Genomic DNA, 26,105 nt, shown 5'->3' with positions numbered 1-26,105 from the left:
ATTTAGCTTTGGATGGAATCAGAACAAGTCTTGAGTTACAGTTTTTAAGGCTAATGTAAATGTTATTAAAAGAAACTTTAAAGTGTTTACCATTCTAACTTTCCTGATTCTCAAGGAGTACTCATAGTACTTGTTTTCATTTTACACTTTCAATAAGCTTTAAATTTTTCTGATGGCTAAAGAAGAAACATCAAAATGAGCCCATTTCTTTGCAGTTGTGTTCTTTAACTCTTCTTTCAAAGCTTTTTAAAAATCTCTGGCAGTCGAAGCCTACTAATTTTAAACTCATTCCTTGGTATTAAATCAGTTCTTAGTACTTTTGGGTGTAAATTGACGTAATTTTGACCTTGCAAAGCCAATCAACTAAAGAAACTATTAAAACACATCTGTGTTTCTTAGAAATAGTAAGATTTGTCTTGAACTTGCATCATAGATTTTAGTGGGACATCTGGTATATATTTTAACAGGCTTCATTAAGTAAATTTTATGTCTCGGAGGGAGAGCATTTCTAATTGTGAGACTCCACCTCTACAGTCAGTTTTAGGTTTCTACTTAAATGAATAACCATACAGTCTAGAGCCTGTTCCTGAACTTTCTGCTCTCTTCTGAAACCTGAACCTTTGGAGTTAGGCTTAGATGGTGTTGAGAATACTTAAATCTCTTTATTTCCAGGAACTGGTTATTGAATAGTATTATGTGTTAAGAGCTGCAAGGCATTATAGTAATATAATAGGCATTAGGCAATATATAAGGCATTATAGTAATATAGCTGCAAGGGAATATAGTAATTAGCCATTAATGCCTCTATTCATGAGACATTAATGGGGGAGACAGATGTTAAAGTTTACTTTGTGGCTATTAGATAATACCAAAGAATTAATGAGAATTTGGTTATATGTGATAAAGGCATTGTAGTTATATAAGGAAATGTTCATATTTTTTAGAGTCATAAACAAGTAGGTAGGGGAGAAGTGACATGATGTCAGGCATTCATTTCAAGACAGTTCAGCAAAAAGAGGGTCACGGGGCAGAGGGAGAATAGATGAAGCACATGTGCCAAATACTGGTCACTGTTGAATATAAGTGATAGGTACTCAGAGGTTCTATAATTGTGTATATGTTTGAAGTTCTTCATAGTCGGATCTTTTTAAAAGATCATACTAATGACAGTATTCTAAGAAACACCTAAGAGTGATGAGGCAAATGTACTGTGCTAAGTTGCTTCTATAAAACTCAGCTATCTGCTATGGCTACCAAGGCTGAAAACATGCTTACCCTATGGCTTAACCTTTTCACTCTTAGAAATACCTTCATATGTTCACCAAAAAGACCTGTACAAGAATGTCCATTGCAGCATTGCTCATTAGATCCCTAAACTAGAAGTAAGGCAAACATTCATCAATAGTAGAATGGATAAATACATGCAGTATATTTATGGAATAATATACATCAGTGGGAAAAGAAGGTGATCTTGACTATACACTATGACATGGATGAATTTCATGAATGCAACATTCATGAAAAAAGGAAAAAAAGCCAAATATAGAATCTGTCTTTAAATTTCCATAACAAGCTAAACTAGTATAATGGTGATAAACATCAGAATAGTGGTTACATTTTGTGGGAGGATTTATCATTGGATTGGAAGGGGAATAATAGAAGCTCTGGGGTCTTGAGAGTGGTCTGTATCTTGATCTAGGTAGTGGTTGAGTGTGTTCACTTTGTAAAAGTTCACTGTGCCCAGTCAGTGATTTCCTCACTTTTATGTGTGTGTTATATATTTTATACTTGTATTCTTCAATAAAACATTTTTTAAATAAACGATTCTCACATTGGCTAAAAAAAGAAAATATTTTTTTGCATGTACATAATATTTCAGTTTAGGGCTTCCCTGGTGGCGCAGTGGTTGGGAGTCCGCGTGCCGATGCAGGGGACACGGGTTCGTGACCCGGTCCGGGAAGATCCCACATGCCGCGGAGCGGCTGGGCCCGTGAGCCATGGCCGCTGAGCCTGCGCGTCCAGAGCCTGTGCTCCACGGCGGGAGGGGCCACAGCAGTGAGAGGCCTGCATACCGCAAAAAAAAAAAAAAAAAAAATTTCAGTTTAAAAGTGCTTAAAGAACAAACCAAAAAAGGACATCCAGTGGTCAGAAGCTTGGTGAGTAAAAGGAACTGAAAGAAGCCCAGCATGGCTGGCGCATGTAGACCAGTGCTGAAGGAGGGTGGCAAGCTGTCCAGATCATTTAGCACCTGTACTATTTGTTTTTTTCCTTAGACCAGTGGGAAATAATTGAAGTTTTTTAAAGAGAGTGATATGACCTTAAGGGCACTTGAGAAGGATCATGGTTGGAATGTGGAGAACTATTAGGGAGACCAGAGTGGATATGAGAGGCCTATGGGTCAGCTATTACAGTACCTCAGGCAAGAAATGACAGTGACTTGCACAAAGGTAGTTTTAGCGGAGATGGAGAAAAGTGGATGTATTTGAGAGCTGTCTAGAAGGTAAAATTGCCAGGACTTGAGCACGGATTAGATAATGAGAGATGAAGGAAAGAGGTCACAGTGGTGTCTGCAAGGTTTCTTCCTTTTACAGTTTGAAGAATGATGGTACTATTTTGTAAGACAAAGAAACTTGGAAGAAGAACAGGTTTAGAGGGGAGGATAAGAAGCTCGTTTATTAGTATGTTGAATTTGAAATGCCTTTGAGATATGCAAGTAGTGATGTCCAGTGGAAATTAGAATACTCTTCTGTGGTCTGTCTTGTCCAGTCAGACTTGTGACATGTTCTGTCCACATATGATATATGACAGTAGAATCAAAGAAGTATAGGCAATCATAAAATCACTCTTGAACTAGGATGTATTTTCTAACCTGTGCTACTTCTTGAGGTTAACAGGCTCTAAAAGTTTTCTTTTCTCTCTCTCTTCCTTTTTTTTTTTTTTGGTAGGCAGATCTGAGGGAGTAGCATCATGTGCAAATAGAACTTGATCCAAATTAACTATTCAGGTAGAAGAAAAAGAGTCCATGAGAGAATTAATGGTCTAATTAGTGCAGATGATACTACCCTCCATTTTACTTAATGAATATGTGCTCCAAAATGAGCCTGAGGTGGGAAACACATCTGCTGTTTCTTTAGTTATCTTCCACTTCCAAGTATTTCTGTAGTATGAGCATCTTGCTGGACTGCATGCGATTCTTACCTCTAAAGGTATATACAGTAGTCACCTTTATACACATTCCAAGACCGTCAGTGCATGCCTGAAATCAAGGATGGTACCATACCCTATATATACACTGTGATTTTTCCTATATATACATACCTGGGATAAAGTTTAATTTATAATTAGACACAATAAGAGAATGTTCAAATTGCCAGCATCACTACTCTTGGAGTTCAGGGCCATTACTAAGTACGATAAGGTTTACTCAACAATTGATCAAATAACCGAGTTGGCTACTTAAGTGAGTGACGGGTAGGTAGGATAAACAGCAAGGATACTGTGGACAGAGGGCTGATTCTCAACCTGATTGGGATGGAGCAGGAGGGCGTGAGCTTTTGTCACACTACTCAGAAGGTCATGGAATTTAAAACTTATTGCTTATTTCTGGAAATTTCCATTTAATATTTTTATGGGTAACTGATACCAAAGAATGGAAAACTGCAGATAAGTGGGGACTACTGTATTTTTAATACAACATGGCACTCTGCAAGCCATCTGCTTTATCTGGAGCCCAACCAAAGAAATGGTGATTTGTGCCATTGCCAGAAGAACTGGTTGTATTGAACATATTGAGGGATGGTTTATATTTCAGTCTCCAATGCAAAACCTTAAGGGGTTTTCCTGAGTGATTTTGATTATCTGAGATTTTTCCAATATGTGACTTATCCTCTATATAATATATGACTCTGCTGTAAAAGAATGCTTTGTCTCATATTTAAAGGGATTCTAGCTAGTTCTGATATTTTTGAGATTTGGTTAAAGTCCAGGTGTACCCTGTGCATTACCTACAAAATTTTGGACACTTCCACTTAATCCTGTCTTATTTTTCATTTTTCCCAGCCACAGAGGGTCCATCCTTCTAAACTGGACCCCTAAGGATTTTAACCTTTTAAAATCTGGATTTCTTCAACTCATTCTCCATGTTTAGTTGCCCTCTTACCTACTTTTGTTCTCTCTCCTTGGAAACATACCATTAAGAAAAAATTAATTTTTAAAAAGATATCTTTCCCACTTCATATTAACTTTGAGGTATATGTTTATTGAGTAGAATAGTGGGAAGAATCACTGCAGTATTTAACTGTTACTTAACCTACTCAGAGAGAATGCAGAAGTCCACAAAATGAGGAACCCTGAAGTTGAGTAAGACATCTAGTCCTTGGAGTCAACAGAGATTCCTATGCTTTATCCTCTTTGAAAGCCATGCTGTAAATGACACTTCTGAATCTGCATTTTTAAAAATTCATTAAAATTGATTCTGAATCCACCTATTGAGTTATGTTATAAAAGGATTTGAACATCAATTGTTCTGAAATACAGGTTGAGTGGAATGTTGAAATTCTTAAGCTACATTACGATCATAATTTAATTTTAGATAGGTATAGGGTCATGCTTAAAGTCAGCAATGCCCAGGGTCAGAATCAATTTATGAGAGAAATAATCATACTCAAGCCCAACTAAAATATTTATCTTAAGCACAGCAATAAGCATAAAAATCAAATAATCAATAATAGTGGACTCTTGATTAGAGATGTCAGGGAAGTTCTCCCCAGCCTCATCTCAGAGGCTGCCAATTAGCATTATTAGGTTGTGATAGTAAATGAGTTTGACCAGGTATTTTCCTCTCTGATTCAGGCAGTTATCTCTGGAATAATGACCTATAAGGAAGTAATTTTCTCAGTACAGATTCCCTTTGACTTATGCTCTGGCAGAAACCATCGTAAATATTAGCATTCAGATCTTCTAAAAAATCCTAAAGCGCTTAGTATTTCCAGACTTCTGAGGTATATGCATGTATTCACAGGAGAGATCAGTCCACATGCAAAGATGAGTCAAGAATTGAAAAAATAAATTTTTGTTGTATATACCTGTTTACCTAAATCAGTCTTATATTTTTCTTTTTTAGAAGACTAGATGAAGAAAGGACCACTCTTGAAATAGAAGGGAGTTTTCTAAAAATAATTTAAATCAAAGAGGAAAGTTTAAACAGTGGTAATCTAGCACTGTGGTTAGAAACTTCAAACTTTGGGCTTCCCTGGTGGCGCAGTGGTTAAGCATCTGCCTGCCAATGCAAGGGACACGGGTTCGAGCCCTGGCCGGGGAGGATCCCACATGCTGCAGAGCAGCTGAGCTCATGCTCCACAACTACTGAGCCTGCGCTCTGGAGCCCGCAAGCCACAACTGCTGAGCCCATGTGCCACAGCTACTGGAGCCCACACGCCTAGAGCCTGTGCTCCGCAACAAGAGAAGCCACGACAGTGGGAGGCCCGTGCACTGCAACGAAGAGTGGCTCCCGCTCACCACAATTAGAGAAAGCCCGCACACAGCAACAAAGACCCAACACAGCCAAAAATACATAAATAATTTTATTAAAAACGAACAAAGAAACAAAAAACTTCAAGCCTTAAAGCCAGTGGGCCAAGTTTACCAGTATGACTTTAGAAGAGGTATTTAACTTCTCTGAACTTCAAATTTTTATCTGAAAAGTGGAGATAATAACACCAATAATTGCTGGGTATTATTTTCAGTGCTAAATGAGATAGTGCATAAAAGCGTTTACCACTATGCCTGGCACATAGAAAATGCTCATAAAATGATCTGATTAATATTTCCATTCACTTTCCTATCTTGCTGCATTTTTTAAGGAAAGGATTATTTAGTTTTATTTTTAACATTCATTTCCTTATGGGGATTTAGGATGGTGTGATTTCATAGATTGGATTTACTTGCTCCATCAGGATTGAACAAGCATCACTGATTTGGCTCTCAGTACTATCTTAAAGACCAGTTTCTTTACAGGCAAAGATATACAATGAACTCTTTGACCTGTTCGTATCCCTGAATATCTAATGGATTAAAGAAATGAGACCTTCTTTCAAAATGCCGCATTTATGCAAATCAGGTGCTTCTCAAAGCAAAATCACTCCTTTCTTCTTACAGTTTTGCAGAGAGTCACATTTTTTACTTTTTAGATCACTAGGACAGTGACATCGCTACTACAGCATGCCCGTTCTTTTAACAAGTGATATGTCCTGGCTGTCCCTGAAGTCTGTACCATAGCATTCAATCTGATTTCTTTTTTCTCTTTTCCTCGTCATCCTTTTATTCAGCATCCAGTCCCATGAATGGGGGCCCCGAAAGATGTAAGTCATTGTCTCACTCAGTATTCAGAGATCATAATCAAAAAAACACCTAACTTCTACTAACTAGTATAATTACCTTTGAAAAATTGCAGCCCTAAATGACCAAAAAAAAAAAAAAAAAATATTGTTGCCAGATTTTTCATTCTCACCCCAGATGTTGGATAGTTTTTAGAAGGGCTCAGGCGGGGAGGTGGTAGCCATCTTTTTTACTTCACTTTTCAAAACAGAAAAAAATCCTGTTCATTCCTGGAAGGTAAAGTGTATCACGTCTTCTACTTGCCCCCTATTTCCTGTCTGTCAAGATTTCTTTCAGTATTCCATCTCCTAGTTTATACTTCTGAAATTTCATAAAGACAAGAAGCGTCTGGTAGAGATTGATTTCCTAGTCACAAAAATGAGTTTTTAATAGTTTTCAGTTTTAAACCTCTGCAGCAGTCACAAAACTGATTTCTTTTTTGTTCTGCACTCATTTTTTAATTCAATATATCTACTATTTTTTCCTTAAAATTAAAAATATAATGTTTACTTATCATTGATAGTATTTTCTGGCATTTGAGGAATGAGGAGTGGGCCATAGAGGCCTTATAGCTTTTAAGGAACATTGGAAATCAGCATGAAAAATGGAATATAAGGAAACAGTAACCATTGACATTGAGCTGTGAGAAACTGATGACATGTGAGGAAGCAGGAGATAGAAAACTAGAGAAGCAGTGGGCTGTAAGAGTTTTTAAGTGGCAAGCACAGACACACACACACACACACACACACACACACCTTTTCAAAACGACTTTTCATTCAAGCAGCATGTATTGGATACTAGTGCTGTGTTAGGCACTGTGAATACAACAAAGAATGTAGTCTCTGGCCCCAAAGACCTTCGTTTAGTAGGAGAGGCCAACATATAAATAGATGATTGTACTATGGTGTGCTATAATAGAATTTAAATACTACAGGCATATATAAAAGATAGCGTTGACCTGGCACACTCTTATTTACTCACTTTCCTCGAAAATCTTGTTCATATTTAAGGTTTTACCGTATTAGGCATGGCTTTCTTCCAGAAAGCCTTCCTCATACTGTATGCAGTAAATTAGTGGGGAGTGACTGATTAATTGATGCTGGTACTGACATCAAGGAATATTCTAGAGTAGTTGACATCAAATATGAGTTTTGAATAAAAAGTAGGAAATAATAAGAGAAGTAAAGCCTCATGGTTTTCTTTTCCCAAAGGTCGGTAGGAGTTGAGCATAATATTATCATTTGATTTCTTTTATTTGTTCACTCAATTAACAAATCTTTATTAATTTCTTTTAGTCCCTGAACATCCCAGGCTATTTCATGCCTTTGTAACTGCATGGCTATTTTCACTAAATGTTTAGATTGAATGCCCAGTCATTGTGCTTAGGCATTGAGGATAGGGAGGCGAACACAGTTGCAGAGAGATTGCCCTAAAGGGCCTATTGGGGTTTACAACTGAACAAAAGACATTGAACAAAAAGCATTATGAATATGGTGAATGTTATTGCAGGGAATGCAGGGACATTTAATGGATGTATTCTAATCTACTCTGCGGGATTAGGGAAGGCTGACCAGGGAAAGTAACATTTAAACTGAGACATAACAAGTAAGAAGGAGCTAGTTTAGAGAATGGGGAAGAGAGTTACAGGGGGTACCTTAGATAGGGGAAAAAAAAAAACCAAAACAGTGCAATGATGAATCTGCCTTCTATAACAGTGGACTGTGTAAAAGGAGTTACCCTTTTACTGAGACCAGCTACAAAAGCTGAAAAAAATACTAAATATTATCTGTTTGAAAGTACCAGAGAGATAAATTAGTAAAGCATTACCAAGCCAAGACTCAGAAAAGAAGGAAATCCAAAGAAATGAGACTGGCATTTGGGACTGCTTTTGCCCTGTAGGCGTTTACCAGTTCAGAGGAAGCAGCTAAAGGACTTTGTAGCCCTTTTGATAGCCTCACATGGTTAGGAGTACAAAAATGGAGCTCTTTAAAAATTCCCCAGTGCATTGCATTGGGACCCAGAAAGACTGTACCCAAGGGTAAGGTAAAACAGAGGTAAATGAGCCCTTGCAGGGACTGCAGCCCCGCTTCAAATCATCTGGGTGGCCCAGGAAATTCTCAGACCCCATTTTTATTTATTTATTTATTTATTATAAATTTTTTTATTTTTGGCTGTGTTGGGTCTTCGTCGCTGCACGTGGGCTTTCTTTAGTTGCAGTGAGCAGGGACTATTCGTTTTGGTGTACGGGCTTCTCATTGTGGTGGCTTCTCTTATTGTGGAGCATGAGCTCTAGGCACGCAGGCTTCAGTAGTTGTGGCTCATGGGCTCTAGAGCGCAGGCTTGGTAGTTGTGGCTCACAGGCTTAACTGCTCTGCAGCATGTGGGATCTTCCCGGACCAGGGCTCAAACCCATGTGCCCTACATTGGCAGGCAGATTCTTTTTTTTTTTTTTTTTTTTTTTGCAGTACACGGGCCTCTCACTGTTGTGGCCTCTCCCGTTGCGGAGCAACAGGCTCCGGACACACAGGCTCAGCGTCCATGGCCCACGGGCCCAGCCGCTCCGCAGCATGTGGGATCCTCCCGGACCAGGGCACGAACCCGTGTCCCCTGCATCGGCAGGCGGATTCTTAATCACTGCGCCACCAGGGAAGCCCCAGACCCCATTTTTAGATTAAGATAACTTTGCTTTTGCCAGCACCCCCCAGGTTCCTGGCAGAAAAAAAGATTCTTTCTAGAAGAGTATTTTTATAAGTCTGAAATTATTTCTGCAGTTTTTCATATATAATGTTCAGAACATAATCGAAGGTAATGAGTCACACAAGGACACAAAACAACATCAATCAAGAACCAGCTAAAACAGGAAATAAAAATAGAGCTCAAGGTGTTACAGGTGTTAGATGTATAGACATGGGCTTTAAAATAACTATGCTTACTAAGTTCAAGGACAAAAGAAATTACAGATGTCAAACAAATAGTTGGAAATATTTAAGAAATAATAATATAACAGATTTGATAAAGAACCGAACAGATATTCTAATACTGAACTAAAGATGAGTTTAGCGGTAAATATTAAATCACTAGTGTAGAGAGGATTATTGAACTGGATTTTATGTCAGAGGAAATATCCAGAAGGAAGCACAGAGGAATGCCACGATGCAGCATTGGGAAGGGCAGGAGATATAGAAGACACAAGAAATGGTCTAATATATGTTTAAATGGGAGTCCCAAAGGGGAAAGGAGATGAGAATATTTCAAACTATTTGAAGAGATAATGGCTGAGAATTTCCCAAAACAGACGAAAGACAGTGAGCTACAATTTAAGAAGTACAACATAACTTGAATAGGAATGGATAGATATTTTACATTTCTGAGTATATACCCCCGAGAAATTAAAACATACCCACACAAACACTTGTTCATGAATGTTCATAGCAGCGTTATTTATAAAAGCTAGAAACTGAAAGCAATCCAGATGTCAGTCACCTGAAGAATGAATAAACAAAATGTGGTATAGCCACACAATGAAATATTATCTGGTTATAAAACAGAGTGAAGTCCTGATACCTGCTGCAGAATGTATGAACCCTGAAATGATGAGTCTTGAAAACATTATACAAGCGAAAGAGGCCAACTACAAAAGAATTCCATTTATATGATATTCCATTTCTGTGATTCCATTTATATGAAATGTTCAGAATAGGCAACTCTGTAGACAGGGAATAAGATAAGGAGTATGGATATAGGGTTTCTTTTGGGGGTGATAAAAAATGTTCTAAAATTAGATTATGGTGATGGTTGCACAACTCCAAATATACTTTTTTAAAAATTGAGGGACTTCCCTGATGGCACAGTGGTTAAGAATCCGCCTGCCAATGCAGGAGACACGGGTTTAAGCCGTGCTCTGGGAAGATCCCACATGCCGCGGAGCAACTAAGCCCATGTGCCACAGCTACTGAGCCTGCGCTCTAGAGCCCTCAATCCACAGCTGCTGAGCCCACGTGCCACAACTACTGAAACCCGTGTGCCTAGAGCCCGTGCCCTGCAGTGAGAAGCCACTGCAACGAGAAGCCCGTACACTGCAACGAAGAGTAACCCCCGCTCGCTGCAACTAGAGAAAGCCCATGCGCAGCAACAAAGACCCAATGCAGCCATAGATAGATAGATAGATAGATAGATAGAATTATACAGTTTATTTAACTGGGGAAATTTTTATGGTATGTGAATTATATTTCAGTTGAAAAGAGGGGAATAAATCCACACCTAGATACATCCTACTAAGACTACAGAAACGAAAGAGAGCATTTTAGAAGCCTCAGTGGGGCTGTAAGTAGAGCATTGGAATTACCTTCAAAGGAGCAGTAAATAGATGATTTCTCAGCAGGAACAGTAGAATTGGAAAGACAGAAGATAATTCAATGATGACATCCTCACGAGGACTTCCCTGGTGGCACAGTGGATAAGACTCCGCACTCCCAGTGCAGGGGGCCCAGGTTCGATCCCTGGTCAGGGAACTGGGTCCCACATGCATGCCGCAACTAAGAAGCCTGCCTGCTGCAACCAAGGAGCCTGCCTGCTGCAACTAACACCCAGTGCAACCAAGTAAATAAATATTTTTAAAAAATGATATCCTCACTGTGCTGAAAGAAAATAACTGCCAACTCTGAATTTTACCCAACTAAAATAACTTTTAAGAATGAAGCTGAAGTAGATTTTTCAGGTGAACAAATAGAAAGAAGGACTTCCCTGGTGGTCCAGTGGTTAAGACTCCACGCTTCCACTGCAGGGGGCATGGGTTTGATCCCTGGTCGAGGAACTAAGATCCCACGTGGCGCAGGCAAAAAAAAAACAAAAATAGAGAATTTGCCCCAGGAAACTGATTTCTGAAGGGTATATAGGCAAACAAAAACGATCCCTGGTGGAAGACCAGAGGTAAAGGAAGCAATAAAGATTAACAAAAGTTATATATGCACATATATATGCACATAGCAATAGTTTCACTCCTAGGTATATACCCAATAGCATTGAGTACTTATGTTCACCAAAAAACATTATAAAAAAAGTTCATAGAAGTGTCAACTTAAAACTACTCAAGGGGCTTCCCTGGTGGTGCAGTGGTTGAGAATCTGCCTGCCAATGCAGGGGACATGGGTTCGAGCCCTGGTCTGGGAGGATCCCACATGGCACGGAGCAACTGGGCCTGTGAGCCACAACTACTGAGCCTGCGCGTCTGGAGCCCGTGCTCTGCAACAAGAGAGGCCGCGATAGTGAGAGGCCTGCGCACCGTGATGAAGAGTGGTCCCCGCTTGCCGCAACTAGAGAAAGCCCTCGTACAGAAACGAAGACCCAACACAGCCAAAAATAAATAAAATTTAAACTGTTGATTCATTAGTGTAATTTAAAACAAAACAAAACAAAACAAAAAAAACTACTCAATACCTGTCAACAGTAGATTGGATAAATAAATTGTATAGTCGCATATGTCTTAGAGCCATATAACAGCGTAGGTAATATGCAATAGTATAAGTGAATCTCAAAAACAATAATAAAGAAAATTAGCCAGGCACAAAAGACGACATGATATATGTTGAAGTATGTAATAGGGAAAATGAATCTGTTTTAGAAATCAGGGTAGTTAGTGAGGTAAATGTTGGCCAGGATGTGAAGAAAAGGGAAGCCTTGTGCGCTTTCGGTGGGAATGTAAATTGGTGCAGCTACTATAGAAAACAGTATGGAAGTTCCTGAAAAAATTAAAAAAATAGAACTACCATATGATCCAGCAATCCCACTTCTGGGTATATATCCAAAGGAAATGAAAACAGGATCTTGAAGAGGTATCTGCACTCCCATGGTCATTGCAGCATTATTTATGATAGTCAAGATATGGAAATAACCTAAGTGTCCATCAGTGGAATAGATAAAGAAGATATGCCATATACATATATATATGTATATACACACGCACACGCACACATAAATGGAATATTATTACGCTGTAAAAGAAGGAAATTTGCCATTTACCACAACATGGATGGACCTTGAGGGTATTATGCTAAGTGAAATGTCAGAAGAAAACGAATATTGTTTGATATCACTTGTATATAGAACTTAAATAAAAAGGCCAGACTCAGAAACAGAGATCAGAATAGTAGTTACGAGGGAGTGTGGGATGGGAGAAATGGGGAAATGTTGGTCAAGGGTACAAACTTCTAGTTATAAGTTGAATAAGTTCTGGAGATCCAATGTACATCATGATGATTATAGTTAATAATACTATATTATATACTTGAAGGTTGTCAAGAGAATAGATTTTAAATGTTCTCATCACAAAAAAATAAATGATAATCATGGGGTATGATGGGGGTTTAGCTAATACTATGGTGGTAATCGTTTTGCAATGTGTAAGTGCATTAAATCAACACATGGCACACCTTACGTTACACATTGTTATATGTCAATTATATCTCAATAAACCTGGGGAAAAAATCAGGGTAGTAGTTACCCTGTGGGGGTGCCTAGGGTTGGCTAGGTGCCTAGGGGGGACTGCTAGGTGCTGGGGTGTTTTGGTTCTTGATCTGAGGGTGGGTATCATAGCTGTATTCCGTTTGAAAATTCACCATGGTGTGCACTTTTGTGTACTTTTCTGCATGTCCGTTATACTTTAAAAGGTTTTTTTAAGTGAAAATATTGGTAAATCTCAGTGAATATTGAATGTATAAAATAATAGTATCTTATTTATAGCTAGGAAGAAATGTAAAGGAGTTAGGCCACGTAAGATATCAATCTACAGAACGTCAGAATTGAAGTATTTACGTTTTAGGTTCTGAAGAGGTGATCTCGTCTGCTCCGTAAAACCACTTTCATAAGCAATTTTGAAATTACAAGGGAGAAATCTAAGTAAATTTTAAAGGAATTTCAGTTATAATTTGGGAATATTTTAAGTAGATCAAAAATTAGTTATGTTGAGTTTTTCAGTAAAAGTACCTTTTAAAAATATTCTGAGACCTGTGGTCTGTTTTGATGCTTTCCATATTGCTTGATCTATTTCTAAACACTACTCAGTTTGGCAATATCCCTTGAGAAGTATATGGCACTTAACGTGTATTGTTCCCTAGAGGAATCAGGAAAGAAAAGATGCAGATTTCCTCTTGGGATAAAATAGAAAATTAATTGAAGAGGGAAGAGTCTATAATTTAAGCTATTGTTAACATTAGGAGAATATCATAATATGTAATTTTCATTTTTGTTGATTATGTCTTCTTAGTTTAAATACCAGTTATCACCATCAGAGTTCATGCTCTTTATGCAGCAGCTTGGTATGGCCTGTATTTTTATCTTCATCTTGTTGGTTTATAGACAATGATGTAAGCTTAAAACGTATAATCTTTTTTATGCAGTATCTTCTTACTCTTTCTTCACTTGCTTCAGACTCATCGTCAGTTAGCTTTTGAATTCCATACTAAGATTTTGAAAGAAATACTCCAACAAAAAATGAACTGTATTTTTGTTATAGTGATTCTGCTGCATGGATTACAAGCACTCTATCTGCATGCTTGGATAAACTCCATCAAAAGCACATTATCCTCCTACTTCTGTGGCCAGCTGCCTAATTGTATCTGCTGTAACCACACGCTGTTGGAACATGATACCAATGAAGAACAGAAATGATAAATTACTCCCTGCAGGTGATAGTGATAATGATAATTTTTAATTTCCTTCTTCATCATAAGGTGTAGTCTGATCTTATTTCATTGGCTGCATCCTGTTACATACACACATGATATGTCTGCTTTAAAGAAGTACTCATCACACCAAAATACATGAGAAAGTAATTCGTTTTTATTCCATGTCATTGTTCTTCAAATGAGCACGTATAAAACGAACTGCATCTACCTTTGTATGTATGGGATGAAAAAGCAAAACGTGGCTTAAAACAGATTTTCAAATGATTCAATTTACAAATGCTGTGAGTTATGTTTTCCTTTTTGTGAAATCCACAAAGCAGAAACAAAACAGCTCATTGTGAAACTCTGTTCTAATACTTAGGAATATTTAAGATGCACTATAAAGCTACACGTCTGTATTATTTTCCTGTGCACTTCAAAGTAATTATGGAAGATTCTCACCAAATTACAAGCGTGATCAAACTATCCCAGAAATTTACTGTATATTTTTCTTTCATTCTGTTTCCTTCTGTCGTCATCACTATTGTTCGTAATTACTACTCATTCTTTCTCTCAGTCTAAGTGACTTTTATAACTAAAATTTTTCTGACTGTGGTGTGTGGTGTAAGTCAGTGAAATTTTATTTATTTCATTGTGACCTTGCCTTTGCAGATTAACCCAGCTCCTATAGATAATTGATTTCAATGCTTATTTTTCTCCTTAGCATTCCCTTTGCCCCTGACTAGAGATATGTATGGAACAAAAGGGACATTTATTCTGTGGTCACGCCTTCAAACCTATCTGATCTTTTTCAAGCACATGTCAAGTTGTGCTGCAGTTATTTATTACCATTGCCAATTAGTCATTTTCAATTTCTTGTGGTGGTTGTTTATTCTTATATTTGAATGACTTCCACAGACAGAGTGTTAAGTTCATTGAAATTAACATTTAAAACACCTAGAGATAGCCTGTCAAAGTGATGGTAACAAGGAGGTGAAACTATAATTGAAAAATAGTTGTATGTTTATATTCTGCAGCAAAATGAATAGTTTTGTCCCCAAATCAGCTGACATATTTGATTGTTTATAATGGCCTTGCAGAAATAAAAACACTGATCATAGTTCCACTAGTTTATATGACTATGTTTCAAGTTTAAGGTTTTTTCCTCTTTTTTTCTAATATCTATTTTAATTATCAAGGATCATTTATACAGGGGGGAAAAAAAAGGAAGCGCTTTCCCTAACGTGGCATTTTAGGCCTTGCTTGTGTTTGAGAGTAAATACCATTTTAAGCCCAGAAAATCCCTTTGGTTTTTCAGAGCAAGCATCTTCCACTTTCTCAGTTAAGTGAATGCTACCTCTGCATGTAATTTTAAATCCCAGGTGATTTTCTTTCTGACTTCTCCTCATGCTTCTGATTAATATTTGCTATGGAACTGATTTTAATACTACCCTCAACCAAACATCATTAGGAGGGTAAATCTGCATGAGGAGTTGGATATACTATAATGCACTTCAGAGGGAACTATAAAATAGCTGTCGTTCATTTTTATTTCTTATTTATTTGTCTTCAGGCTTATAAACTGTTTTTTGGTTACCCCCAAACTACTCAATATTTCACTGTAGTTTTGGGTATCTGGCCAAGCGTTAATTTCTTTTTTGATTTTTAACTAAATTTCATAGATAGTTGGATTTGGGGATTGGAAGACAGTTCTAAAATATCTTTGTATTCTCAAATCTTTTTATCTTTATTTTTTAATTTTGTTGTAAACTTGTGTATCAGCTTCTCCTCTTTGTTAAGACCTTCTATAATTATAATTCTGCAGTGTTCTACTATATTAACATTACCAGTCTGTATTTTATCAGAGTTAAATATATCACTTAGTGTATTTTATATATATTTCATATCACTTAGTGTATTTTATATATATTTCAGACTCACGTCACATTTTCTGATAATGTTGTAAGAGCTTTTTTTAAACCTGAATTTGTTTTCACAAAAGGTTTTATTAGCTAACTAGGGTTTTTTTTCCCCTCCGCTTTCTTTTTTGGTAACAGAGTATAAGGAATACATAAAAACGTGTATAACTTAAAGAATAGTTATAAGGTAACTAACTGTCTCACCATGAAACCCACTTACTAAAATCTTTAAAAAATCATCTTAATGTTTTCATATAGTTTCCATAGTTTTTATTACTGTTACTATTCTGTTTACACCTTTTCTCCTTTACCTGCTACTTTCCCTTAATTTGCTTTTGCTAATCTCTTGAGAAGAAAAATAGTTATTGAAAATGTTCTTTTTGTAGAATTACTAGTTGGGGAAAACTTGTCATTCTTTTTCTTCAAATTCATTTAGTTCCTACTATATATTAGACTCTGCCCTAACCCTTGGGGTGCAGAGATGAGTGATTTTTCAGAGTCATTAAGGGAAATGTACAAAGGTAATAGTTGAATTGAATGCCTCTCTATGCAATACTATAGATTATTTAACTCAAGTATTATTAAAAATAACTTATCACAGAAGTTGTTCATATTTATGGGAAATGTAAATTATATATAAGCATAAAGAATATTAATATTAGAAATCTATCATCCACTTTCAATAGCTTGGTGAAATCTTTCCATATAGATGTATATATTCACATTTGTATAACACAGGATAAGTGCCCATAATAAATATATATTATTCTTTTCACCTAATAGTATATCACAACTATTTTTCCAAATCAGTAAATATTTGTCTACAGGATTACTTTTCATGGCCAAATGGTATTCTATTATTTGTAGATTTTATGCTTTATTAACTGATCACCTGTTGTTGAAAATGTGGGCTAAAATTGACATGTTTAAATCTTTGCAAGCATACTTAATTTTTGGAAGTTTTTAATTACTGGATCAATGAGTATGTACATTGTATGAAATCTTAGTTGTGTGCATGAAAACAGAAAAGTACACAAATCATAAGTATAGTTTGGTAAAATTGCACAAAGTGATTACCCCACCATATACCCAGCATTCAACTTAAGAAACAGAGTATTACCAGCAACCCAGGAGCCTATCACATAACCCCTTCCAGTTTCTACCGGTATTGCAAGGATAACTACTATTCTGACTTGTAACACTAAATTAGTTTTTCTGTCTTTGAATTTCCTGTATATGAATTGAATCATATTGTGTGTACTATTTTGTGTCTGACTTCTTTTTAGTACAAATGTTTTATCTTTTAATGTGTATTACTTAATTCCCCTAGAAAGGTTATTTCAGTTTACTTTCACAGCATGAATGCTCCTTTCCCCACTAATTGTAGATATTATCATTTAAAAAATCCTTTCCTCAACATGATCAAGGAAAATTGTATCATGTTGTCTTAATTGACTTATTTTTTTCTAAGTAGGTGAAACAGTTTCTTTAGCATGTTTATTAATCATTTGATTTTTCTTTTGTAAATTTCCTGCTTTTTTGTTGTTAGTTTCTTTTGACGTATTGCTTTCTTTTTTTTTTTTTTCCCGGTAAGCGGGCCTCTGACTGTTGTGGCCTTTCCCGTTGCAGAGCACAGGCTCCAGCCACTCTGCGGCATGTGGGATCTTCCCGGACCGGGGCACGAACCCGTGTCGCCTGCATCAGCAGGCGGACTCTCAACCACTGCGCCACCAGGGAAGCCCTGACGTATTGCTTTCTTATTAATTTGTAGTAGCTTAATGTACAAAGGACAGTGAGCCTTTGTTACTTATATTGTAAATACTCTCAGATCTGTCATTCATGTTTTAATTTTGATACTACAATTTAAATTTTTCTTTATTAAGTTTCTGCTTTGCTTATGATACTTAAAAATAAACCTTCTTTATTTCCAGATTTTATAAACACTTGTATATACTGGTGGGATTTCATTCTTCCTCCCTCCTACCCCTCCACCCCCTACACTGATCTTTGTGCATACATGTGCATACATTGAAAACCCCACCAGATGATGTTATAATTTTTCCATTAAAAAATCATAGGTATCTTAAAGGAATTCAGAGGGGAAACATAGTGTTTTATATTTACCCAACGATTTATCGTTCTTCTCTCATTTTTGATGTTTCAGGTTTCCTTCCAGTATTACTGCCCATCAGCCTGAAGAACTTCCTTTAAAATGTCTTCTAAAAAGCCTGTTGGCAATGGATTCTCTTAATATTCCTTCACTTGAAAATTCATTTATTTTATCTTCATTCCTAAAGGATGTTTTTCCTGGATATAGAATTTTGAAAGGTTTTTTTGGTTTGTTTTGTTTGTTTGTTTGTTTGTTTTGTTCCAATATCTTTTTCTTTTCCATCTGGACCTCCTATTACATGTATGTTAGTTCCACAGGTCCCTGAGTCTCTGGGCATTTTATTTCAATCTTTTCCCCTTGTTTTTTAAAATTAGATAATTTCTTTTGATCTAACTTCACATTCACTGACCTTGTCCTCCTCTATCATCTCCATTCCGCAATTCAGCAATTCAGCCCAGGAAGTTTTTTGTTTCAGTTATTGTGTTTTTCAGTTCTGAAATTTCCATTTGGTTCTCTTTTCATAGTTTCTATTTCTCTACTGAGAATTCCTGTCTTTTGATTCATTTCAGTGTGTTTATTTTACGTCATTGCTATTAACTTATACCAGCATAGTTATTTGCTTTAAGTCTTTGTCTGATAGTACCAGCATCTGGATCATCTCAGCATTGGCATCTGTTGATTGTCTTTTCTCTTGAGAGTTGGTTACATTTTCCTGGACTTTGTATGTTGAGTAATATTGGATTGTATCCTGGATATTTTGGACTCTTAGTTGGGTTATAATCATCTGGGCAGTGTTGATGTTCGTTGTTAACAGGCAGTCCATCCAAAGTCAAGATATAAGTTCTGTCAGCAGTGTCTTGGCAGACAATGGTTCAAATCTCATTTCCATTCTCTAAGAGTTTGCTATACTGTTTTGGGTCTCTCCTGCACATACACAGTTTAGGGATTGGTCTGAGACTTATACAGGTTTTTCAGTTTGACAGAATTATATAGTATTTTGATTCTCTCTTGGTATCTAAAGTATAATGAACCTCAAGGTTAAATATTGAATTTGGAGAGGAGTTGAGGAAGATGGCAGAAGAGTAAGACGCGGAGATCACGTTCCTCCCCACAGATACATCAGAAATACGTCTACACGTGGAACTGCTCCTATAGAACACCCACAACGCTGGCAGAAGACCTCAGACCTCCCAAAAGGCAAGAAACTCCCCACGTACCTGGGTAGGGCAAAAGAAAAAACAGACAAAGAATATGGACGGGACCGGCACCAGTGGGAGGGAGCTGTGAAGGAGGAAAGGTTTCCACATACTAGAAGAACCTTCACTGTCGGAGACAGGAGGCCGGCGCGGGGTAAGCTTCGGAGCCGCGGAGGAGAGCGCAGCAACAGGGGTGCGGAGGACAAAGCGGAGAGATTCCCGCACAGAGGATCGGTGCCGACCGGCACTCACCAGCCCGAGAGGCTTGTCTGCTCACCCGCCGGGGCGGGTGGGGGCTGGGAGCTGAGGCTCGGGCTTCGGTCGGATCCCAGGGAGAGGACTGGGGTCGGCTGCGTGAACACAGCCTGAAGGGGGCTAGTGCGCCACAGCTACCCGGGACGACGGAGTCTGGGAAAAAGTCTGGACCTGCCGAAGAGGCAGGAGACTTTTTCTTGCCTCTTTGTTTACTGGTGCGCGAGGAGAGGGGATTAAGAGCGCTGCTTAAGGAGCTCCAGAAACGGCCGCGAGCCGCGGCGATCAGCGCGGACCCCAGAGACGGGCATGAGACGCTAAGGCTGCTGCTGCCGCCACTAACAAGCCTGTGTGCGAGCACAAGTCACTATCCGCACCTCCCCTCCCGGGAGCCTGTGCAGCCCGCCACGGCCAGGGTCCCGTGAGCCAGGGACAACTTCCCCAGGAGAACGTACGGCGCGCCTCAGCCTGGTGGGACGTCACGGCGGCCGCTTCCGCCGCAGGCTCGCCCCGCATCCGTACCCCTCCTTTCCCTCGGCCTGAGTGAGCCAGATCCCCCGAATCAGCTGTTCCTTTAACCCCGTCCTGTCTGAGCAAAGAACAGACGCCCTCAGGCGACCTGCACGCAGAGGCGGGTCCAAATCGAAAGCTGGACCCCGGGAGCTGTGCGAACAAAGAAGAGAAAGGGAAATCTCTCCCAGCAGCCTCGGGAGCAGCGGATTAAATCTCCACAGTCAACTTGATGTACCTGCATCTGTGGAATACATGAATAGACAACGAATCATCCCAAATTGAGGAGGTGGACTTTGGGAGCAACGATATATATATTTTTTCCCCCTTTTCCTCTTTTTGTGAGTATGTGTATGCTTCTGTGTGAGATTTTGTCTTTAAAGCTTTGCTTTCACCATTTGTCCTAGGGTTCTGTCCGTCCGTTTTTTGTTGTTTTTTACTTAAAAAAATGTTTTTTCTTAATAATTATTTTTTATTTTAATAACATTATTTTATCTTTATTTTATTTTATCCTCTTTCTTTCTTTCTTTTCTTTCTTTCTGCTTTTTCTCCCTTTTGTTCTGAGCCATGTGGATGAAAGGCTCTTGGTGCTCCAGCCAGGCATCAGGGCTTTGCCACTGAGGTGGGAGAGTCAAGTTCAGGACACTGGTCCACAAGAGACCTCCCACCCAGCTCCATGTAATATCAAACGGCGAAAATCTCCCAGAGGTCTCCATCTCAACGCCAGGACCCAGCTTCACTCAACAACCAGGAAGCTACAGTGCTGGACACCCTATGCCAAACAACTAGCAAGACAGGAACACAGCCCCATACATTAGAGAGGCTGCCTAAAATCATAATAAGGCCACAGACACCCCAAAACACACCACCAGACATGGACCTGCCCACCAGAAAGACAAGATCCAGCCTCATCCACCAGAACACAGGCACTAGTCCTCTCCACCAGGAAACCTACACAACCCACTGAACCAACCTTAGCCACTGGGGACAGACACCAAAAACAACGGGAACTACGAACCTGCAGCCTGCTAAAAGGAGACCCCAAACCCAGTAAGATAAGCAAAATGAGAAGACAGAAAAACACACAGCAGATGAAGGAGCAAGATAAAAACCCACCAGACCTAACAAATGAAGAGGAAATAGGCAGTCTACCTGAAAAAGAATTCAGAATAATGATAGTAAAGATGATCCAAAATCTTGGAAATAGAATAGAGAAAATGCAAGAAACATATAACAAGGACCTAGAAGAACTAAAGAGGAAACAAGCAACGATGAACAGCACAATAAATGAAATATTGAATTTGGTTTGGGCCCAATCCACATTAACCCTGCGGATCAATAAAACTCCACATTCTTAACGAAAGCAGGAAAGTACAGTAATTAGCTTTATAGTGATTTTTCAGTAATCAGTTTCCAGTTTTTAAGACTTTATAAGCTTTATTTAATGCCAGTTTTAAAATAGATTAAGTCAAGCCTGTCCCACTAGTGAAAGAAAAAGGAATGGTATCGTTCAAATTTTAAACAAAAATAAGTGAAAATTATTTATTTGTTTGAACATGTTAATTTCTTAGAGGCCTTTTTGTAAACTGTTAACAGTAAACCTGAGAGTTACGTTGGAGTTTCTTCTTTGGGTATTTGCCTACATATACGTTTAATTTGAATAGTCTTGTTTTTATTTTCAGGAAAAAAAACGTAGTATTTTAAAATTTCATTTATCTCATCACAAAAATAATCATAGTACTTTGCTTTAAAACTGGATGAACAAGATCAGAAGAAATTAAATGAGCGGGCTTCATATAAAAGAGTACGTTTTAGTTATTTATTGCTGTGGTTAGCAAACCACTCCAAAACTTAGCGCCTTGAAGTCAAAAATCATGTAGGTTTACTTGTCTGTGTTTCTGCAGTCTGGACTGGACTTACATACTAGTTCTGCTCCTAGGGTTTTTCATGCTGCTGCAGTTGTGTGGAGGCTTGACTCACATGGCAGCATCTCAGTGGAAGAGTCTGGTTGGGCGAGGGGCCGCATGAGCCTTTCTCCATGTAGATCCTCACCTTTCAGTGGTCCACCACAGTCATTTCTCTAATTTAACACATACTGAGTATTTGACTAGCCTTGTTGCCCTTATTATTATGTTGTTTCTGTGGGGAAAAGCCAAATTATATTACTTTATTTTTACTAATATCGTGTTTTCCAGGAAAAATAGTGACCTACCATAAGTTTAAGAGTGTCTGATATTGGAAATGGTTTCTTATTTGTCATGGCTTAAGACTGTATAATCAATTGTTATGTAATTAGTTTAATAATTATTTATATTCCTTTGTTTTTAAACAGGCACTTGCTGGCTACTTCGATATATATTTTGAGAAGAATTGCCACAATAAGGTAAGTATCACGAGTTGTCTCATAAGAATTAATTATGTGAAATACATTGTATTTTATTTTTGTGCCCCAAGGTGTTTGATCATAAGCATTTTGCTGTTGTAAGCAGTTGGAGCTTGTATTAGATGTAGTAGATTAATGTACCATGATACTAAAAATCTTGTGCTTCATCGGGTACTTTTGAACTCTACCAATGCAGGTCGTATTCTCTACGGGCCCCCAGAGTACCAAAACACACTGGAAACAAACAGTATTCCTATTGGAAAAGCCATTTTCAGTTAAAGCAGGTAAGAAAGAAAAAGGGGGAAAATGTCTTATCCATTCTGAAGTAAACAATATTCATTCATTCTACAACCACTTTTTCTATGCCCACTGTATTTGAAGCAATATGACATACTAAGATAAGTTCTTAGAGTTTACCATGTACATAAATTTTAGGTGGCATATCGTTTCATTAAAGAAGTAAGTTAAAGAAAACTTTTATTTAAATTTAATTTCTGCCAGTTAAAATATATGTGACATTATGTAGCTCTTATTTTGAGTACCACAAAATCAGAAAATTTTTCTTTAAGCAATAGCTAATACGTATTAAGTAGCAAATATAAATAAAAGAAAATGTTCTCATTTCCCAAGTGACCAAAGAGAAATATCACCAGTAGAAGTAAAGTGTAAATTAAAGAGAATGTCATTCAGTAGTTATTATATTCGAAATATATTTTTATTTGTCTAGAATGCTCTCCACTGTGTCCATCTCCTCAAATCTTACATAGTGTTTGAAGACTGATCCAATTCTACATTCATCTCATTGATTTTTCACTTACACAAGCACCTGTAGTTCTTACATACCTACACATTTAACTCCAAAAGTTAGAATTTGATTGTGGAATTTTTTTTTTAACTGCTTATTACATATAAGTCTTCTTGTCCCATCTTCACTGAAAGCCTTCTGACTGTAGGAAAACTGAATGTACAACAGACTTCATTGTAAAGATATTCAACATCAAATTATTTGTGTGTCTCTCAAAAGCAACACGGAGCAAAAATTTGCAGAATGATTCCTACAATATATGATTTATATGAAGTTTGAAAACATGTAAAACAGCTGTATGTACACACACACATAGTAAAAGTAAGAAACAACACTTAAGAATGGTAACCACTGAATTCATGGTAGTGGTTCACTTTAGGGAAGGATGGAAGTAGGATCAGAGAAGGCTACAAAGGGGGTTTAGTGCCATGTATCTGAACAATTTCTTTTAAAAACTGAAGGAACTGTGGCAGAATGTTAAGATTTGACAAAGCTGAGTAGAGGTCATTAAATCATTCTCTTTGTGTTTAAAATATTTCATAAAATTCTAATGTGGTTTTGATTTCACTGTTGAAACATAAAGGAATTTAGTAGTTGCAAATAAACACTGTTAGAGTAAAGCAGCACCTTGTCATTTTTTTCACTTTGAGGTTGCAGTGCTATGGAAATAAAACCTTGATGGCGTGATTTTCTCTTTCTCTAGAAAGCTTGAGCACAGCAAAACTGAAATGAAGCCAACACATCCTCATTTCTGTTTCTTTGTTTTGTTTTTTGTTTAGCTCTGGTATTTGGATTGATTTTGGGAAAATTGAAAATACTGCTCTTTTCCCTCACTGTAACCATTTTGTTGTCTTAATGCTAAAATTCTAAAGGCAATACTAATTCTTTCATGTTTTAATCTTGAGGGGGATTTAAGATAGCATTTGAATTTTCTCCTACCTAATTACAACAAAGTATTATTTGATGCCTAGTGAAATTTTGAAATCCTAAATATTCTTTACCCAGTAATCCTTACAGTAATTGATTCAGCTTTTTCAGAATACTGTGAAGAAGGTATATGATTCTAATGCTGCCCTCTGGCACCATCTACATTCTCTTTTTCTTTCATTGCCATTGTGTGTACTCATATTTAAACGGTAAGGCCAAGAGGCTCCCCTAAAATAGCACAACCTGCGGAGAGTTTGAAAGAGAAATTTCAAAGTAAGGAAAATGTGGTCATTCTCAGTTACAAGAAATTTTTTTTTTAACCCTGCTGTAGTAAGCCTTTGGTGGTAGTGCTGATGAATAGAAGCCAGAAGCTCTGGGGCAGAGTATTGGGGTACACATTAGTCAGAAAAAGAGCTCTGGAGATCTTCGATACGCCCTTGAGTTTTAGATGAGTGCTAAGATGGTGTGTATGTGGGATGAAATGCCTGAGGTCAGGCAAAGCAGCTGGAGTAGTTGTGAACCAGATATTTCCCAGCATTTACACAGGGCTGGGGTATTCAAATTTCATCAAGCTAGAGTGGGGTGTCTTTCTGGACTCTATTCAGTGGAGATCCCAGAAGGACCATAGTAGCGGGAATAAACTGTCACTTGAGTAAAGGCAACTCTGGATGCTCCTTAACAAAGCTTAAAAACAAGTCTTAAGAGGAAAAACTGAACTGCGTGTAACCTTAATAGCAACAAAGGAGAACAATAATATCAGATGTTCAATGACATAAAATTCAACATGGGCCAACATTCAATCAAACATTGAATGCAAGAAAATACCAGTCAGTAGAAACAAACCCAGAAATGATAGAATTAGCACACAAGCATGTTGAAATATATTATAACTACTTTTATATGAACATAGGAAAATATGAGAAGATATTTACAATCCAAATAGGACTTCTAGAGATGGAAATTACAGCATCTGAAGTGAAAATGTCATTTGATGGAGTTAACGGCAGGAAAGATCAGAGAACGTAAAGATACAGCAATAAAATGTATCCAAAAAGAAGCACAGAGAGGGGGGAAAAAGATTTTTTTAAAAAAAAATTAATGGGGCTTCCCCGGTGGCGCAGTGGTTGAGAGTCCGCCTGCCGATGCAGGGGACACGGGTTCGTGCCCCGGTCTGGGAAGATCCCACATGCCGCGGAGTGGCTAGGCCTGTGAGCCATGGCCGCTGAGCCTGCGCGTCCGGAGCCTGTGCTCCGCAACGGGAGAGGCCACAACAGTGCGAGGCCCGCGTACCGCAAAAAAAAAATTAATGTATCCTCAGTAACCTGTGGGAAAATATGCAGCATTCAACCTTAAATATAATAGTAGAAGTCCATGGAAGAATCAGGGGCAGAAAACATAATGGATAAAATTTTCTTATATTTGATAAAAACTATAACTCACAGATTGAAGAAATTGAGTGAACTCCAAGAAATTGAGTGAGCTCCAAGAAGGATCAACACAAAGAAAACAACCCCAGGACACATCATAAACAAATTGCTGGTATGCAGTGATAATTAAAAAAAAAAAAACTTTAACCAGAGAAAAAGAAAACATATAGAGAGGAGCAGACCAACAATACAAAATATATTAAAGTAAGCTCTTCAAGTGGAAAGAAAATATCACCAAAATTTTCAATATTTAGAAAATTCCACTCTAAACAAAGGAGTGGAAAATTCCAGAAATGGTAAATGTGTGTGAGTACGAAGAAAAGCCTTTATTTTCTCACTTTTTAATTTCTTAAAAGATAATTGACTATTTAAAGCAAAAATAATAATGCATTGTGTGTTTTAAAACATATAGAGACATAAAATATATGGCAATGATTTAAAAAAGAAATTAATTAGAAAATGGAAATATATTGTAAAGTCCTTACACTTAGATGAAGCAATTTAATGGTGAACTGATGAATTAAGTATGTACATTGT

The 26,105-nt window shown here is 37.7% G+C and overlaps 1 protein-coding gene across 3 annotated transcripts in view; it reads left to right on the top strand.

Annotated features, from left to right (window-relative positions):
* Window positions 1–26,105, top strand: part of PRMT3 (protein arginine methyltransferase 3) — a 142,241-nt gene that overhangs the window by 95,033 nt on the left and 21,103 nt on the right. For 2 of the 3 annotated variants that reach the window (XM_030864874.2, XM_030864880.2), the window contains 2 exons: window positions 22,359–22,409; window positions 22,606–22,693. In XM_030864874.2, coding sequence (XP_030720734.1) covers window positions 22,359–22,409; window positions 22,606–22,693 — 139 coding nt within the window. Of the gene's footprint in view, window positions 1–17,587; window positions 20,368–22,358; window positions 22,410–22,605; window positions 22,694–26,105 lie in introns of those variants that run through there. The other variant, XR_009564889.1, reaches the window with a different exon arrangement.

The sequence above is a fragment of the Globicephala melas genome, chromosome 8 (assembly GCF_963455315.2).
Source record: "Globicephala melas chromosome 8, mGloMel1.2, whole genome shotgun sequence".
In the NCBI taxonomy this organism is placed as follows: domain Eukaryota; kingdom Metazoa; phylum Chordata; class Mammalia; order Artiodactyla; family Delphinidae; genus Globicephala; species Globicephala melas.
Note: the sequence above shows the minus strand (reverse complement) of the source record. Positions and strands in the feature narration are given on the sequence as shown.